The 18,122-nt window shown below is 49.3% G+C and overlaps 1 protein-coding gene across 2 annotated transcripts in view; it reads right to left on the bottom strand.

Moving 5' to 3' along the window:
• Positions 1 to 3,466: 3,466 nt before the first annotated feature.
• Synm (synemin) overlaps positions 3,467 to 18,122 on the bottom strand; it is a 28,642-nt gene continuing 13,986 nt past the window's right edge. Inside the window, exons 3-5 of one of the 2 annotated variants that reach the window (XM_005357773.3) lie at positions 10,609 to 10,679; positions 5,379 to 7,819; positions 3,467 to 4,469 (exon numbers count right to left, since the gene is read on the bottom strand). In XM_005357773.3, the coding sequence (XP_005357830.1) occupies positions 4,170 to 4,469; positions 5,379 to 7,819; positions 10,609 to 10,679 (2,812 nt within the window). In that variant the 3' untranslated portion in view covers positions 3,467 to 4,169. Of the gene's footprint in view, positions 7,820 to 10,608; positions 10,680 to 18,122 lie in introns of both variants that reach the window. The other variant, XM_005357772.3, reaches the window with a different exon arrangement.

The following is an 18,122-nucleotide window of genomic DNA, read 5'->3' as shown; positions in this document are numbered from 1 at the left end:
GCTTTTGTCAATTTGGTGCAAAGCGGGTAGGGGGATTCATCTGGAAGAGGGAATCCCAGTTGAGAAAAATGTCTCCATGACCTGATCTGCAGGCATGTCTGTGGGGGATGTCTATGATTAATAACTGATGTGGGTGTTGCCACCCCTGGGCAGGTAGTCCAACGTTATCTAAAAAAGCAGGCTGAGCTGGCCATGGACAGCAAGCCAGAAAGCAACCTTCTCCCACAGCCTCTGCTTCACATCCTGCCTCCAGGTTCCTGGGCTGCTTGAGTGGCTGCCTTGGCTTCCCTCAGTGACGGGCTATGATCTGTGCAGGGAAGTCAAATGAGCCTTTTCCTCCCCAAAGTAGCTTTGAGTCACTGTTTTTATTCCAACAGCAGAAAAAGTAACTAACAGTGAATGCTCTCATGCCCCCACCAGTGCTGTTAGCTCCCACCAGAGAGAAGAAATACAACCATTCTTGTTCTTATTTGTGTTGATAAAAGACTAGATTATAGACCGACAACAAACAAACCCGCTTCTCTGTTTTAAGCTGCTAGATTTATTTTATTTTTTGGAAATAAATGGCCATGGGTAACCTTACAAACTGTGTTTTGAGTTAACCAGCTGTCCAGCTCCTGCCCAAGACAACGCTGGTTTTAGCGCTGAAGAACGGTACCTTGGCACCCTCCTCCATCCTGGGCAGAATGGGTAGCTGTTTCCTCCTGCTGGCAACCGTCTTCCAGGCTGTGATGACATTTTAGTGCCAACTGTCAAGTCCCCACTTGGAGACAAGCTAGTTACTGCACGCTCTCTAGTCTGTGCCTACAATACAGGGTTCTACTCTCAGGGGAACTGGAGAACTGAAGTTTCCATCCGTGACCTTTCTAGTAACTCAGGGCTACCATGGGAACATGGACAGAAACCCAGGTTGGCTTTCACTCGCGTCTGAAAGAACCACACAAAACCGGCCGGAAGACATTCTCTGTAGGAACGATGCTGATACCCCCCCCCCCCCCAGATCTTTATTTCCACACATTCTTGTGACAGGTCCCTTTGCAGGGAACAGGAGGTTAGCAAAAATAAGCTTCTTAGGTAATTCTAAATAAACACTTTAAATAAACTATCCAAACAACCAGTGGAAAACCGAGAAACATTCAGCGTCTTGCCGTCTCAACAATAACAAACTGGGAGAGACTAGGCGTGGCCCCACCCTCCCTGCCCTACCACAGTGTTGATCTGACTCCAGACTGACTGGGCTCAGAAACCTGCAGGGAGTTTTTTAGACGTCAGCTGTAGTGTCTATGCCTCCCTTCACTGCCTACACAGCTCCTACAATCACATCAGGGTAAGAGCCCTGCCTTTAGTGACCTGGATACCCAGTAACCAATGACAGCTGAGGATTCCTCCATTCTGGTAAACACTCCGAGCAGAACCTGCTTTGTTGTGCATTCCAGCTTTAGCCATGAAAAATGAATATTTAACACTAAGACCTTTATTTTTTTCAAATTAAGTAGAAGTGGCCATGATATTGATATCCTGCTCATACTAGCATCCACTTGCAAGTTCATGGACTAAGACGATGGCGCCCACCTAAGCCCACTCAGACTCATCATAAACTCGACATTGTCACTCTGTCTCATGTCATTACACCGAGGCTGTCACCTCGACCACATCCTAATAACTCACTCAGACTTGCTGATCACGGCAAAAATCCATCAGCCCATCTCTGACGGTATTCGAAATGACAGGCCAAGGCAGTGACTTCTGGATCAGGCTGACAACCATGAGTTCATCTTTATGGGTAAACAAAGGCTTAAATCTCCCGTTCAAAAGCGCTCGCTTCCTGGACGCTGATGCAAGGCGTTTGAGAAGCAGATCATCTTAAGCCAAGCTGCATTTCTCTTCTACTCAGCAATGAAAAAAACCTCACTCTCCTCCGCCCAGATGCTGGAACCAGAGCGGGAGATGCACCCTGTGAGACAGGCACACAGGGAGGGAGGCCTTTCTGTACCACACTCCTCCCCTCCCGAAGATGGCATCACCTCGGATCCGTCTTGCTTGGTGCCCTACAGGCAGGTCTGTGGCCTGGGTTTAAAAGCATGGTTCAGCCGTATCAGAGCTGCTATTCTAAACTCACAGAACGCTGCACCGAAGGCCACTTTTATGTGATGCCGGATCTTCAGCATTGGGGGTTTTCAAAACAATATCCATGTATAAAAGAACAATTCCAAATGAGCATATCATCCTATTAAACCCAGTGGTGCACAGTTTCAGGCCCATGATTTTTGGTCCATGTGGCCTTTGTCATCGGACAGAACCAGTCCTGGATGATAGATTCAATGGTTGCATGGGGGGCTCTTGGTTCCTTCCCCTAAAGTTAAATCCCCCCACCCCCACCCTCGTACTTTCTGTTCCAAGTGCAAAAAGCTTTTCTGAGGCTTGTATATGGCCGCTGCTTTTTTTTTTATCCTTCATTCCAGGAGCTCAGAAAGACCTCCAGCTCACGAAAGGTGAGTTCAGAATGACTTACTCGGGAGGCACCAGCTGCTTTGTGCTTCTGTGTCCCTGCCAGTCCAGCTGCAGGCTAAACATCTGTACTCCCTTCACTGCCTACACAGCTGCCTCTTCCCAGTGAGAGCCAATGTTCTGGTCATAAGGGTTATAGCACAAAGCGGCTCAGAACACGGGGCCTAGCCCAGTGGTCCTCACTCCTCTTAATGCCGCGACCCTTCAATACAGTTCCTCATGTTGTGGTGACCCCCCCCCAACCATAAAATTATTTTCACTGCTACTTCAGAACTGCCATTTTGCTACTGTTATGCATCACAATGCAAGAGCCTGTGGTTTCCAATGGTCTTAGGCGGCCCCTGTGAAAGGGTCACAACCCACACGAGGGAGGAACTGCTGCTCTAGTAGGAGGAGCTTCCCCAGGGCTTGGGTCACCACAAAAGGTGTCCTGCTATCTCACAGCCTAGTACTGTAAAGACCGACTGGAGACTATGCCGTTAACAGTCCTCATCCTCAGCTGGCCATGCCTGTGGCCATGCTGACAAATCTGTACAATCAGGACAGTCACGTGACCTGAACCACCAACAACAGACCACAGCTGTGCTTTCCAGAAAGAACTCTCAGCCTTCCTTTTTCTAAAGTTCTGTGCATAGAAAGCAAGTTATTCAATTTGAAATCAATTTTAAATCTCTGATACGTAGCTGTTTATTAAACCATCTAGTAGATTTTTTGAAAACATAGTCTTGCTTATTACTTTCTATAATATTTCTTTTGTTTTGTTTTTTAAGACAGGGTTTCTCTATGTAGCCTTGGCTGTCCTGGAACTAACTGACTCTGTAGACCAGGCTGGACTTGAACTCACAGAGATCTGCCTGCCTCTGCCTCCTGAATACTGGGATTGAAGGCGTGCACCACCACTGCTCTGCCTGGCTAAAATTTATTTCTGTTTTTATTTGTGTGTGTGTGTGTGTGTGTGTGTAGATATGTGCACATGAGTGCGGGTGCCTACAGAGGCCAAAAAGGACATCGGATCCCCTGGAGTGGGAGTTGCAGGTGGATGTGAGCCGCCTGATGTGGGTGCTGGGAACTGAACTCAGGTCCTCTGCAAGAGCAGTGCAGGCTCTTAACCACTGGGCCATCTCTCCAATCCTTCTATAATTTCTTTTTGAAAAGACTTAAGAAAGAGAAAAATTCATGTATTTTTCCTTCCCAGTGTTAGTTTACTGTTTGATATTAGCACATGCAAACAAAACCTACCCTTAAGCATATTATTTTAATCTGGTTAATGTTAAGGTGTCTTGCTTCAGATAAACAGTAGCACACAGTAGTAATAAGTCACGCCTGTGACCTGGTGCAAAACTTGCAAAACTCTCCCCGCACGTGGAGAGAAAGCTTTAGAGAAAGGAACTTTTTAAGACTAAAAAGATGAAAAAGTATCTGCCAAAGTCCCAACTCAATTGTAAAATCTCAAAGCCTTAAAAGGCCAGAGTCGATCTCAAACCTTTACAAATGAATTCTAAAGCAAACCGACTCGGCCTAGGGTTCTCTAAATAAAGGTATTGATACCCAGCCTCCCCCTCCTCCGTACAGTTAGTAGAGGCTTTGTATATTGGTACATTAAAGGCTTTGAATAGCGATATGTTTCCAAAGTGCCATTTAAGACAAGATCGTTCTGCTTATCAAAACCACCCATCATCCTCCTCCTCCTCGTTGTCTAGATAGACAAGGGCCACTTTCTTTTCGTCGGAAGCCACCGGCCTTTGGTCTACCATTCTCTGTGGCTGCACAGTCTTGTCAAATCCAGCCTGCTCCGTGCCTTTCTCATCCCCAGCGGAGGCCTCAGAGCTCATGGTGGCTGCCTGCTCGTTCCTACTGTGAGCGATTCTCCAGCCACCATGCTCAGACACACTGCGAGCTTCCACTTCTGACCCTGCGTCTCGGGTCCAGCTGCGGACGGCTCTTGTGTTACTCACGTCCATCTGAAAGGTAAATGAAGTTTCTTTGGGCCCTGGTGCAATGGGACTTGGTGTGCTCCTGTCACCGGCTACCCCACCTAGTTCAGGGGAGGCCGCCGAGCCATCAAGTACAAATGTTTTAGACAGGGGTCCATGGATGACAAAGCGTTCAGAGGGTCCCTTCTCTGAAGGGCCTATCTGAATGTGTTTAAAAGATCTGCTGGTGCCTGCTGTCCCCTCTGCTTCTGGGTCCCCCGCACTGCCCGGAGGGAACTCAGGAATGACTGTTTGGAATGTATTCTCTTTGTTCCCAAGGATTTCTCTACCCGAGGTGACACTGTGAGTGACCTGGGTCATACCTGCCGAGCCCTCCACAAGGACCGCACCTTCTGAGGCCCTAAATTCCAGTGTCTGTGGGGCTATCAGCTTGGAGGTTTGGTGCCTCTGAGGCCCAATGTCAATGTGCTGGATAGAGGTACTCCTCCCTAGAGACACTTGGGTGTTCCCAGAATCCTCTTCGACCCTCCACTCCACTTTGTCTGAGATGGGAGCTACAAACTGGATTTCCTCTCTGAACCCTTCTTTAGGGCCTAACTGGAGATGCCTAACGAAAGTCTGGGTGCCCACCAACTCTTCAGTCGCAAAGTTACCACCAACCTGGGCTGTCCCAGAAACAGGACCCAGAAAATGAATTTCCTTTTCTACATGAAACTGCTCAGAGTCAGACATTCTGTGGTTCCTGGATATGTCTGCTTCCTCAGATGGTTCTGCTGGGCCAGGCTCTCCTGTACCTCCTGCCTCCCGCCAGGTAGGCAGAGAGCCTTGGAAGGTGATTTCGGTGGACACGTGACTTTGATGGGGACCCAGTGTAACATGCCTCACAGAGCGGCTACTTCCCTCAGAGCTGGCTGCCTCACGGAAGTCCCCACTTACCTCCACCACCCGTGCGGTGGGTCCTCCGTAGGATGCCTGCTCAGTCCCCCACATTTCTGTGGGGCCTAGTTTAACATGCCTTACAGACTGGCTTATATTCTCTAGCACATGAGACTGTGCAAAACCTGTTGGGCTGGTGACTTCCACGGTGGCCGACACCGGGCCCTGGGTAACGCGCTGATCTGAGCTGTGGGGAGACCAGTCAGCATCCTCTTTCCCACCAGACGGGCTATACAGTTGCCTGGTGGCCCAGCGCTTGAAGAGAGTGCCCCCAGCAGACACCTCCTCCTCTCCATCTTCCCTGTCTGGGCTTCTAGGCATTGGGCTGGAGCGCTTGGTCAAACTCTCTCTTACCACCGACTCCACAGCCCTCTCTATCTCCCCAGCTTCATCTCTGCTCAGTTCCTCCAGGTCTAACTGATCTGCATCCACAGTCTGTGAGAGGTTGACTTCAGCCATCAAGGTCACAGAACCACTAGCAGCGCTCTGGACTTTCTTCACGTCCACAGAGACACTCCCTGGCTCTCCTTGACCCGGTCTGGTCAGAGCAGACAGCTCCTCCTTCACGCGCTCAGGCAAGGTCTCCTCCAGCTGCCCGATGACCTCCACCATCTGGTGCCGGGGCTCGCTGGAGAAGACACCCTTGATGGAGGTATGGAATTCATGTGGTATTTTGATTTCTTTCTCAATGACTGTGGGTTCTGCGTGCAATTCGCCACTAGCTTCTTCCTTCAAGTGGGCAGAACCAACGGCACCACCCAGGGAAGGTGCTGGAACCTCCAGGACCTTCACGTGCTTCTCTTTCTCTGTGTCATCTCTTGCTTTCCTTCTCCAAGGCCCCTGCACAATTTCATCTTGCCACGAGTACCGGATGGTGGACTCTTCTTCTATGTGGATTTGCCCGTACACTGAGCCATCATCTTCTCTATCATGTCCCCCAGGGTACTCATCTGGGGTAGACACAAAGTAACTCTGCTCTCCCTCTGAGTCACCTGCCTCCGTCACTTCTTCCACATGAGGGATGCTCCCCTGGGGCTGCTTGGTCCTTGGACGTTGATGCACCGAGAATGCCTCATGGGTCTCTTCATGACCATCCTCTTCCTTGACAAAGCCCTTGGGGCTGGGAGACACATCATCGACTTCTTCCACATGGAAGGGGGTAGGAAACTCTGCTGTCCCTCCACCGGTGTAGCTCACAGGCTCTTCCACGATCTCCACATTGACGACTTTGGCTCTCCCCTCCCTTCCTTTCAGACCAATGTTGATCATCTCTCCTATCATCTTCTCAGCTGACTTGCCCTTCAGTCCCACTTCCTTGACCTCCTTGCTTAAAAGGTACTCCAGGCCGGCTTCATCAGAAACATCAACGTCTTCCGTCAGCTTCGACTCCAGCACGATTTCTGTCTTGGTTTTCCCACTGCCGGGGAGTTCTTTCCTGTCCACGTAAGTGACCTTCGTGTCTGGCAAAGAGCTGTCATTCCCTTCAGCGTCTGGAGCCTGAGTGAACTGCTTAAGGATGGTGGTGACAATGTTTTCGGCTATGGTCTCCGTCCTAGAATCACTTTGCAGGGAACCGGCAGCATCCTGGGTATCCAACCGGAACTTGGTCTCTTTCATTTCTGCCTCTCTTCCCCTACTGTCGCCAGCATCCTTCCTTCCGGATGACAACAAGTTTTTCGTGGACACTTCTGATCTGCTGCCCCGGGATACTTCTAGACTGATGGGTACTTCCCTTTCCTTCACACTTCTCTCCTTCGGTGATTTCTTCTCTTTGGGCTCGTCCCTCTGCTGGCTTTCTCTCGCTCTTGCATCTCTGTCTAACTTGGTCAGCTCTTCCCATCTCAAGTTTCTTTCCTCTGAGCCCTTCTCCTTAGAATCAAACATCTTCTCTTCTGGCTTTAATTTGACGACTCCCGATCTGTCCCTTTCTTGTTCCCTAGTGGCTTTCACTTCTAATTTCTTTCCCAAAATGACAGTTCTGTCATTTGACTGAGCGTTGTTCATGGCTCCTGCCGCCATGTTGCCCCGGTGATCTTTGTGTGACTCTCTGGTGACAATGGACTCTGTGGTCACCCGTATGGGGGTGTCTCTGGTGCCTTCAACTTTGGATCTATCAGAGAATGTTTTCACTTGAGCATCCGTGTTTCTCAGAAGGCCGGGGGTTGCAACAGCAGGCCGGAGACTGGCTTGACCGCTGGCAGTTTTCTCGAGGGATTTTTGCTGCAGGGTTGTAGCCGAGGAAGAATACCCAGAGGTCAGGAAGCCCCTTCTACTCTCAACAGCCGTGGTTGTCTGTGATTCAAGGTGCCCTGGCCTTGCAGAATGCAGAGCTGAGCTATGATTTACAGCTGCCCACGGTGTTTTTTGCCTGGGAAATAGATTTTTCTCATTTTTCCTCTGAATGACTGAGCTGGTGTAGCGGTAGGATGCATTTCTGGACGCTGTGAAAATTGAACAAACAGTTCATTTAGACGACAGGCATCATTCTTTTCGCCCTAAAAGCATTGCTGTAGGTCATCTCGTATGTCAGTATAAGATATACTATTATTGCAGAAAAGACCTTTTCAAGACAATACTGTGATTCCCTACATTATCCTTGGGTTGTTCTAGAACTCCTGTCACAATAAGATACTGCCCTACAAATATCTCCGCCTAACATTCTTCCCCAGCCGCGGGTCTTAGAATACTTCCTCAGCTTAAGAGAACCATCAAAGGTCTGAGTGTAAAGTGTGCCGAGTGGGCCAGAGAGGTCAGAAGCCTTGGGTTTTCTGGTTAAATTTTCACAGTATTATGGTCTTCAGAATCATCAGTTCTGATTGTGTTGAGGAAAGTTTACCGACTTCAGCAGAGAAGAGCTCTATAATTACAAAGGATATAGTTACTGGATGCTGAACAGCACATCCCTCCACTCAGGTGCTAAGCCTCAGGAATGGAAGACTTTAGATTTCCTAAGCTTCCTTGTATGCTTATACTTGACAAGGTATAGTTTAAAAATCAAAGCAGTTGTCAGAGTGCCCCCTGAACTAACAGCATCCCCCTGGAGTCAGCCTTGGGGCTTCCGGTTATACTCAGGGTCATTCCCAGTGGGAATCTTCAGGTGCACAAACTCCACCAGGGTAACCGGCTCTTCGGAGTGTCAACTGAGTTAAAACATGACCAAGGCACCAACCACTCCGAGAGCGTTTCTTAGGGTCCACCACACCCCATCTGGCTGGGCACCTCTCTATCCCTCCCTCATGGCAATGGAGCCTAGAGGCCTCACAGGGACAGGTTCCCAAGATACCGGGGAAAGAGCCCAGGCTGGATCATTGTTTACAAAGATTTCTTTTTCTGGTTAATTCACTGATCCTAATCTAGAAACCCCAGAAGACAAACCCCCACGGTCAGTAGGAGATAGGCAGGCTCCCAGGCTAGTGTTAGGTCCCTCATGTCATAGGCAGCAGCCAACATTATTTCAGGGCACATTTTAAAAGGCCACTAAGTGCACTAATAAGTATCGATCCGTTTACTAGGCAACCATCTGCAGGTTGAGTCCATAAATAGTTAATGAGCAGCTATACTATGCAGGAAACACAACTACTTATAGAGACTGACCCACAACTAGGCTCCTTTATTCCACTGCATCTTTCTTTAGCATAATACCTAAGCATTAAGACCACTTAGTTCATAAAGGTGAGGTACGTATACTGTTCAAGCAGCTTGAAGAACAATGGATGAATAGAACAAGTTAGCAGAGATACCTACCTGTCTTCTTCCTGACTCTAAAGCCACGCGTGGCTAGCAAAATATCACCAAATCCCACGCTTAGAATGCTAGTCCTCCCAGGAATTTGGTCCTTGGCCCTTTATCTCTCTCTTCTAACCTCAGGTTGTATATTAGACTTCCAGACACATAGCCACAGGTTAAAATTTTAGTAAACCTTGAAACCTGGCAGGTGACAGCTCTTCTTTTTTAGATGTCAGGTAGGCCAGCCAATGGCTACTTGCATGGATCTCTCCATTTTCTTTCAGACTTACTCTCAAAATGAGGACACAAGCTTGTTGACTGTTACTTAAAGACAAAAATCCCTTCTAGTCATAGGTGATTAGAACCACAGTTCAGAGGCTGAACCCTGGGACCTGGCAAATCAGAGACGTGGCTAACAGGGGCAATGAAGACATGAACGCCACTGAGGAAGGGACATGATGGGCCTCGTAGGTGCTGGGTTCCAAAGGTGCCCAACCTGTGGGCTCTCTCCCCACATCCGGGTTAACTAAAGATAGCAATGATTTCAGATGAGATGTCTATACGGAACACATGCAGACTGTTTTCCTGTCATCCCCCCGAAGCAATGCAGCGTGACAGCAATTTACATGGCACACACATGGTACTACAGACGCTAAGTAACATAGAGGGGATTTGAGGTGTGCAGGAGGATGTACAAATCCTGTAACATTAGACAAGGAACTTGTTGTGCATCTGCGAACTTGGTTATGAAGAGATGTCCTGGAGACAGTCTCCCCCAGACACCAAGGAAGACTTACGCTGGGCATCCATATGTCTTTTAACCTGACACTGCTTAGCCAGAATCCCTTTAAATGTTCAGCAGGCTTAATATTTCATTTAAAAGTTATCTTACAGATTTTGAAGGTCTTCCAAAGGAGCATACTAAGCTCTCTTATGCCAGATCTACTGCTGTAGGAATGAAAGGCCTAATCCGAAGCTTTGGGCCCAGACTACGACAGGACACCTTCCGGACTTGCTACTCCAACCTAAGTTGGCAGAGTAGTGTCGTTGTAACCTGGTAGGGTTGCACTTTCCAGTGTGCTGGCTACATGCTATCCAAAATAATAATTTTGGATGTTAGTTTCAGCCATAACTGTTTGGTCTGGAAAAAGAAAATAGGCCCCTTCTGTGGGTATAATGAACACATGCACATGCTCACCACCCTGCTTTGGGTGCTGCTCCTCAGAGAGGAAGTACCTCCGAGTATTATCTACACAGGCAGAAAATTCCAGTGACTGCTTCCAAGGCCATTCTGATCCACGCTGTAATTTAAAGTATATCCCGTTCAACTAAAACCTAGTTGGTACTTAAAACTCTGATGAACTATTCGTTATCTAGGAAACAATTTGTTTTCCTCAACCCTCTCTGTCTAGATAATAAACCCTCCTCCCTCTGCAGAGTGGGCAGCTCTGAAGGGAAGCATTTTAACACTGCAGCGCTAACAAACACAGCCTCTAGTATTTACCTTGCGGCATGTTTTCAATGTCCTTCCTCCAGATCAGTATCTCCGGATTGCTTTCCCCTTCCAACAAGGCCCTGCGAGAAAGTTATTTTTAAAACAGTTTAGTATAGAGTGAAAGAGAGAAAAACGGTTTTCGTCAAATACGTCGGGCAATATTTTGTCAGTGATCATACCACCACAGGACCATGCGTTTAGGACCTGTGCTTGGAGACATGGCTTGGGTAAGCTGCTCCGGGATGGCCACGGCTCTCTGCTCACCGTCCCACCCCTGACACCCCGCATAGCATCTGCTACAGGACAGCTGTTCAAGTGACAACCGCTGAAGGAAGAAAATGCACGGGCTGGGCTTCAGAAGTACCAGAGAAATCAGTCCTTCGAGGAACCCCCACCACCTGTCCCCCCCTCAAAAAAAGAAAGGTAAAAGAAAACCTATCCTGTCCTTGGCAAAGTGGGGCATACAGCAAGCAGTGCTGGGGAGACTGATGCAGAAGGGCAGGGCAGGGCAGGGCCTAGCTTCTTTGGCCAGCAGAGAGAGGCCTAGGCCAATATTTCACCCCAGTTACAGGGCCCCACAACAACTGACCCCTCCCCCAACCTCCCCCCCTACAGGAATCATGGAAGTGGGAGACGGATGGGCAGTGGACGAGGAGCAGAGCACGGAGCAGTAACAGACACTGTTTGTAAACAGGAGATCGGATGGAGTTGGCACTTCTTCCTTGTTTATAATACTGAGGATCTAACCTAGGGCCGCGTATATGCTAGATCATACATACGCTATGCGAGGCCACATATAGTCTAGGCAAGTCCTCTGCCCCAGAGCTACATCTGCAGAGCTGTGTGGACACCTCAGAGATGAAGGTCAGCATGTAGAAAAGCACCCCCACGGGCACCCCACTTTCCCTTCACCCCCATTAAGGAGACGCAGTGAGAAGTACCCAGCTAAGTTGAGCTCCAAATTCCTAAGATTACAGTCTTCACTAAGTTGTCATTTTGCATCTGCCATCACAGAGAGGCACTGAGGAGGGCATAGGCCCAAACAGAGCCACATGCCGGGAGGAAGGGTTATCGGTGGGGTGCCAATCAGCTGGTCACTTCCAAAGACCTACAGGACCGCTAGAAGCTGCAGACGCAATAGTTGTATGGTTGCTAGAGCAACATGTGAAGGCACTAACCGCAGCTGCCAGGGATACAGCACACATGCAAAGGCTGATGAGAAGAAGCACAGCCCACGTGGAAACACTGATATTAGGACCTGGGGCCCACAGGGAAACACAGCAGGGGGACCAGATCCCAGCTGGACTATCACTTTGAGGAAACTATACCAAGGTTCACCTCTACTGAATGAAACGCGACAATCCCCACAGTGGGCAGCTACAAGAAAACGAAACACAGGGGTTCTGCCTGAGGCTCACGCTGGTGGGCTGACCTCAGGAGCAGTCACGGAAGTACACACACCAAGAACAGCAAGGCCAGGGCTGAAGCCCTTCCACTCAGGACGAAGGCCAGGAAACAGGACACCAATCCATTAATCCCCACCCTCATGACCAAGCAGTTCAGCTTCCAGGAACACAAACAGCTTCCATCATCAAAAAAAAAAAAAAAAAAAAAAAAAAGCCAACCCTCTGAGGGCTGTATAATAAGAGAAACGTCAGGGGCAAAGTCAGGTGTCTATATGCTGGGGTTATTTCAACTGTTCCACAGCTGAGGGTCAGAGCACGGCCTCGAGACAAGACCATGCTTAGACCATACAAGATTCACACACGCCAAGGCCAGACATAGACCCAGGCTGCCAGACTCAGGACAGAAGGATCCTTTGGGAGTTCTTGTCAGGAGAAGATATTGCTGATGGGCACGGGGGACCAATGATCCGGGAAAAACTATGCCTTTCCCCACCCCTCAGCGGATAACGGTTCTGTCTCTCCTCCAGGGCAAAGCCAAAGTTTTATCCAGCTCTATGGATGACAGGGCCAGCCCAGAACAGAACAGTTGCGCCTCCCGTATCCACTTACACATGTGGTTCTGATGTCCCAGAGCTCTGGGCCTTGCCCAGCTCCCTCGCCGAGGAAAACAGGCCAGAGTGAAGACAGTGTCTTGAAGGGCCCACAGAACAAACACCCAAAGACAGAACCTGAACCCAGCCCCTCACCTTCCACTTGCTAGGCGTCCCTATGAGACAGGGATGGTGGCATTGCCTGAAAATTCCAGAACCCATAAATGATGCCCTCTATATTCTACACCACATTCATAAAAGCAAACTCACGTAAATGATGCTCTCTATCTATATAGACCTATACCACATTCATAACAGCAAATTCGCATAAACGATGCTATCTGTATAGACCCTCTCTATCACACTTATGAAAGCAAATTCAACCTCTCGGTAATTTCATCCCAGTTCCCCCCCGTTTGTGCTCTCCTTTGTGAGTCTCCAATCTGCGCCCCAGTCCGTGACTGAATCCTAGAAGGCAAGGGGCACATGTCACCTGTGCCCAGTACAGAGCCTGAGATGGACGGACGGCCCCTGGGTTCACAGTCCTTGCCACTGGAGCACTTGCACCTCAGTGACAGCACTAGACCCTGACTTGTCAACACAGCTCCCAGGACTGATATGGCAAAGTCAGCGACTACGGCGCTAGGGAGATTCCCTGTGACCCCTTCAAAGAGCGGCGGAAGGGACAGACTCGTACAGCTTTAAGAAATGCGTAGAGTGCTCTCCGAGGCTCCCACCAAACCCGGTTATTTTAAGAGCAGGCTAGGAAAGCTGCCTCCAGGCCACTGAGACTGTGAGAATGCCAACTCCCTGAGTCACTGACTGTTACAGAGCATTTCATACAGCTCCACGGGCGGACTGCCTCTCCAATAGGAAAACAGGCAAAGAAGCAGGAGACCAGACCCCGGCCTCATTAGGAGTCCGGCACAGCCCATGATGTGGAAGGGAGCTGTAATGTGGCCTCTGGCCCCATTCCAGGCCCTAATGGGCCACCCAGCCTCCCAACCAGCCTGGTATGGGGCTGCCCATCGTGATGGATGCGCTGAACGGAATTTCAGGGCATATCTGCTAGTCTTCAGCACCGTGGGCACAAGGCCGATGAGACGCTCATCTCCCATAACCGAGGATAAGACGAGGGAGAAGGACGGAAGGGGGCATTTCCAGGAGTGACACCTGTGAGGGTCTGTGGGTGGTTCACGTGGTGCTTTCCACAGGTGTGGAACGGGGTGAGAAGAGAGCAGGGTCGCAGACCCTCAGAGTCGCCCCCTTCAGCCTGCTCCCTGCATAGCTGAGCTCTCACGGTAGGGGCAACACGGGTCCCCCTAAACACTGACCAGAGCCCGTCAGTACTAGAGGATGGGGGAGAAGGGAGAGGAGAAAGGAGGACACAAACGCTGAGTCTGGGGACGAGGAAGGGACAGTGCGCGCCATCTGTGGTCATTCTTTCCATGGTAAGTTAGTTGTATTCCAAAAGCCAGCTGCAGACCGAGACCGGAGACAGAAAACAAACAAACAAACAAACAAACCATGGTACAATTGGCAGACAAGCAAAGGATGCTGACCAAACAGAACAGAACCACTGGACCTTGACTCAAATCCTGGACACGACTTCTGAGTTGCCTAAGCCTCAGCAGGGCGCTCTGACCAGTGGCGACTTACTTACCCCAGTTCTGAAATGGGACGGACGCTTAGGCTTACGATGACAATTAAGTAAGCAGCAGAAAGTTCACAGAACAAAGGCTGTCCCTGAGTGAGTGCCTGACGAACAGCATCATCATTACCTCCTTCTACGGCCTCAGAGGAAAGGGATTCTCAGCTACTGAAGTCAGCCAAGGAAAGGAGTGTTCTCTTTCTTCATCTGGCTAGCGCCCAATCCCGGCCAATCTTCTCACTTATTGTGTTTCAGATAGTCTCACAGGGTAGCTCAGGGTGGCTTTGAACTCGAGATCCTCCTGCTTCAGTCTCTCAGGCACTAGGACACAGCATGTACTACCACACGTACCTCCTCTCAATTATTTATCCTTTATTTCATTTTTGTTTTTTTGAGACAGAGTCTCTCTCTATAGCCCTGGCTATCATGGAACTCGCTCTGTAGACCTGGCTGGCCTCGAACTCACAGAGATCCGCCTGCCTCTGCCTTCTAAGTGCTGGGATTTAAAGCAAGCGCCACCGCCACCCAGCTGAATTTTTTATTCTCAAATTACAAAATTTTGCCCATCCCAAATATTTTTTACTAACAACCAGGTCTCAGCGTGAAACACAGATTTCTAAATACCTATCCCCCCCCCCCAAACTAGAATATAACTTTAAAAATAAAATCTACTTCATTGAAGCCTGGGAAAGTGCTAAGAAATATAGTCTTTAAACACATGTGAGAAGATACAGGTAGCCTGAAAAATAATGGAACAGCTAGAAATGCCATGATCACGAGGCTGTCCATACTAGGTGTCACCTGAAAGTGCTTCACTAGTAGGCTAGAAACCACACTCTCCAGGCCTCTGTTAAAACACTGATATCTAGTTCAATGTGATCAAAAAGTGGAAGCAGGGAGTTTTGTGCTACCATTATTTATCTGCCTGGGGTTTTGTTTGCTCAGTGTGGGGTTGGGGAGGCAGGATGCACTTGTGTACAGGTATGTGCCTGCACAGAAGCCAGACTCTGCACTATTCCCTCCACTCGGAGACTCTCACGGATCCTCCAAACTGGTAGCCAGCAAGTTCTAATGACCCTCCCTCCTGTCTCTGCCCCCCCGTAGCAGTGGAATTACAGCTCAGTTTTACCAATGCACATAAAACAAAATAAATAAACTAGTTTAAAAAAATGAAGAACTCACATCATTGCAGAGCAAGTGCTCTTAGCCACTGAGCCATCTCCCCAGCCCAGATGTGACGGTCCCTAACTTAGCTGAGCCATCTCCCCAGCCCAGATGTGACGGTCCCTAACTTAGCTGAGCCATCTCCCCAGCCCAGATGTGATGGTCCCTAACTTAACTTTTCTAAATGGCTTACCATATCTATTTACTGGATGTGTGTGCGCTCACACATGTGCCACGTTATGTGTGTGGTCTCATGACCTGGGGGAGTTGGTTCTCTCCTTTTACCATACGGGCTCCAGGGAATCAAACGCAGACTTGGTGGAAAGCATCTTTACCCACTGAGACACCCTCACCAGCCCTAACTTTAAGACATGGGCAGTCAGTCCATCTCTGTATTATACAACCGTAGCTCAGGAGATGAGACCTCAGGACTTCCTCTGCTGCCTTCCTGTTTCCGTGGATTGTGTTCACTCCGAGAGAAATAGTTTGCAGCTGGAAAGGTTTCTTTGCGGCTCCCTTTCACGATTCCTATTTGTCCTATATCTGTGCAACTGCCTCGAGACTGAAATTACAGGGTGAGGTGAAGCAAGAGAAAGAGCAGAGAGGCGACCAGAGACAGACAACAGGGACCTCTCTCCTGGTCCCACCTCCTGGCGTGTACCACTTCATCCCAATACGGCTGTCCGCTGTGAGTCCAATGAGATAATCCACGGATGGGGCCAGAGCCCTCAGGATCCAATCAATTCCAAAAGCCTGTCAGCTGGTATTAACCAAACCTTCCTTTAACACATGCTCCTGCTGGGGCTTGTTCCATCTCCACAGCACAACCCAGGTGGGATATAGAACCTCCACGAGTCCTTCACTCCGCGTCTTAGTTACTTTTCTACTGTTGTGCAGAAACTACGGCCAAGGAAACTAATGGAAGGGAGTGTTATTTACACTTTCTGTTTCAGAGGATGAGCTCGTGACCATGACGGTGGGGAGCATGGCAGCAGGCAGCAGGCAGGTAACTGAGAGCCACATTTTGAGACGACCACCACCAGGGAGAGAGAGAACATACTGGGAATGGTGTGGGCTTTTGAAAGCCCTCCCCCAGTGACACCCTTCTTGGCCCAGGGCCTTTTCCCTTCTTCTTTCCCAACCATTTTCCCCAATTGGGACCCAGTTTTTCAGGCTTTTGGGTTTCTGGGGGCCGTTCTCATTCCAACCATCCCATGTCCAGAGCTAAGAATGCAAGGTCTCGTTTGGATTCTGACCAAGGCTACATGGACTGTCTTTCAGACCACAAACTCACGCCGCACCTTCCCTCCATGACAGACTTCAAGCTTCTTTTGCCCACCGTCCCTTCTAGCAGCTTATGGATGGTGACAGGTATGTTACTGTTTTGTGGGAAAGCTGCTTATTTTACAATTGCACTTTGTACTTATTCTCCATCCATCCACAGCTGTACGAGAGACCCTTATGCGTGCAGAACGCTGCTCTCCAGGCAAAACAGCGGCCATCGTCATCAGATCAACCCAACCATTTATATGCAGTTATGCTGCAACTACATGTGGTCCTGGGGGAGTTTGGGGAGGGTCTCGGGTTCAGAGGCTGAGGGAGAGTAACTGGAGAAGGGCTCTATCTGCCACTATGGAGCTTCCATGAGTCTGGGTTGAAGACATTGTAGTGTAGATGCCTGTTGGTTTCTAGAGTGGAACTGAGTTGTCCCTGGGACCTAACGAGGGGGTAGACATTGTTTATTTCTCTCCCACGGAATGAGGTCTTGAAACACTGACATCACTGAGATAGATGGGGTAGGATGCTGCAGGTTTTACGTATTGCCATCCTTAGATTATCAGCCAGTCCTTCATAAATATCTCCTTCGGATGAGGGCTCTGTGCTGGCTGCTCCAGTCTGTGACCTTGTGGCCTGTACAGCAGGCTGCTCTCAGTGTTGCCCAGGACCCCCCTACCCCCCCGCCAGCTCCCGGGCTGACTCTCCACACCAGCCAGGACCCTGATGCTCTCCAGTCATTTGTTTCAGGACCTTATCACTGACACGCTGGTGACTAGAAGAAATTCTCCATTCCACCCAGACATCAAGAACCTCTGTTCCCAGACCTCCTATATCCCATCTGCCTAAAGCTGCCTCCCCGGCTCATGGTTCCAGACTTGGATGGCCTCTGGCCTGCCACCAAAAGCTACATCAGGCTGCCGGCATTTGAGGCTCTGCATCCCTCTTCCTTTCCAGATCTCTGCTCACTCACCTCCACTTTTTCTTGATTTTATTGAGCTCTACATTTTTCTCTGCTCCCCTCTCTGCCTCTCCTGTCTCCTTCAACCCTCTCCCATGGTCCCCATGCTCCCAATTTACTCAGGAGATCTTCTCTTTTTCTACTTCCCATGTAGATTAGATCCATGTATGTCTCTCTTAGGCCGTTCTTCAGTCTAGAGGCATTTAGGTTGTTTCCAGGTTCTGGCTATGGCAAGCAATGCTGCTATGAACATAGTTGAACACATGTCCTTGTGGCACAATTGAACCTCCTTTGGATATATACCCAAAAGTGGTATTGCTGGGTCTTGAGGAAGGTTGTTTCCTAATTTTCTGATAAATTGTCACACTGACATCCAAAGGGGTTGTACCAGCTTGCATTCCCACCAGCAATGCAGAAGTGTTCCCTTTCCACCACAACCTCTCCAGCATAAGTTGTCATCAGTGTTTTTGATCTTG

The sequence above is a fragment of the Microtus ochrogaster genome, chromosome 22 (genome assembly GCF_000317375.1).
Source record: "Microtus ochrogaster isolate Prairie Vole_2 chromosome 22, MicOch1.0, whole genome shotgun sequence".
NCBI lineage: Eukaryota > Metazoa > Chordata > Mammalia > Rodentia > Cricetidae > Microtus > Microtus ochrogaster.
Note: the sequence above shows the minus strand (reverse complement) of the source record. Positions and strands in the feature narration are given on the sequence as shown.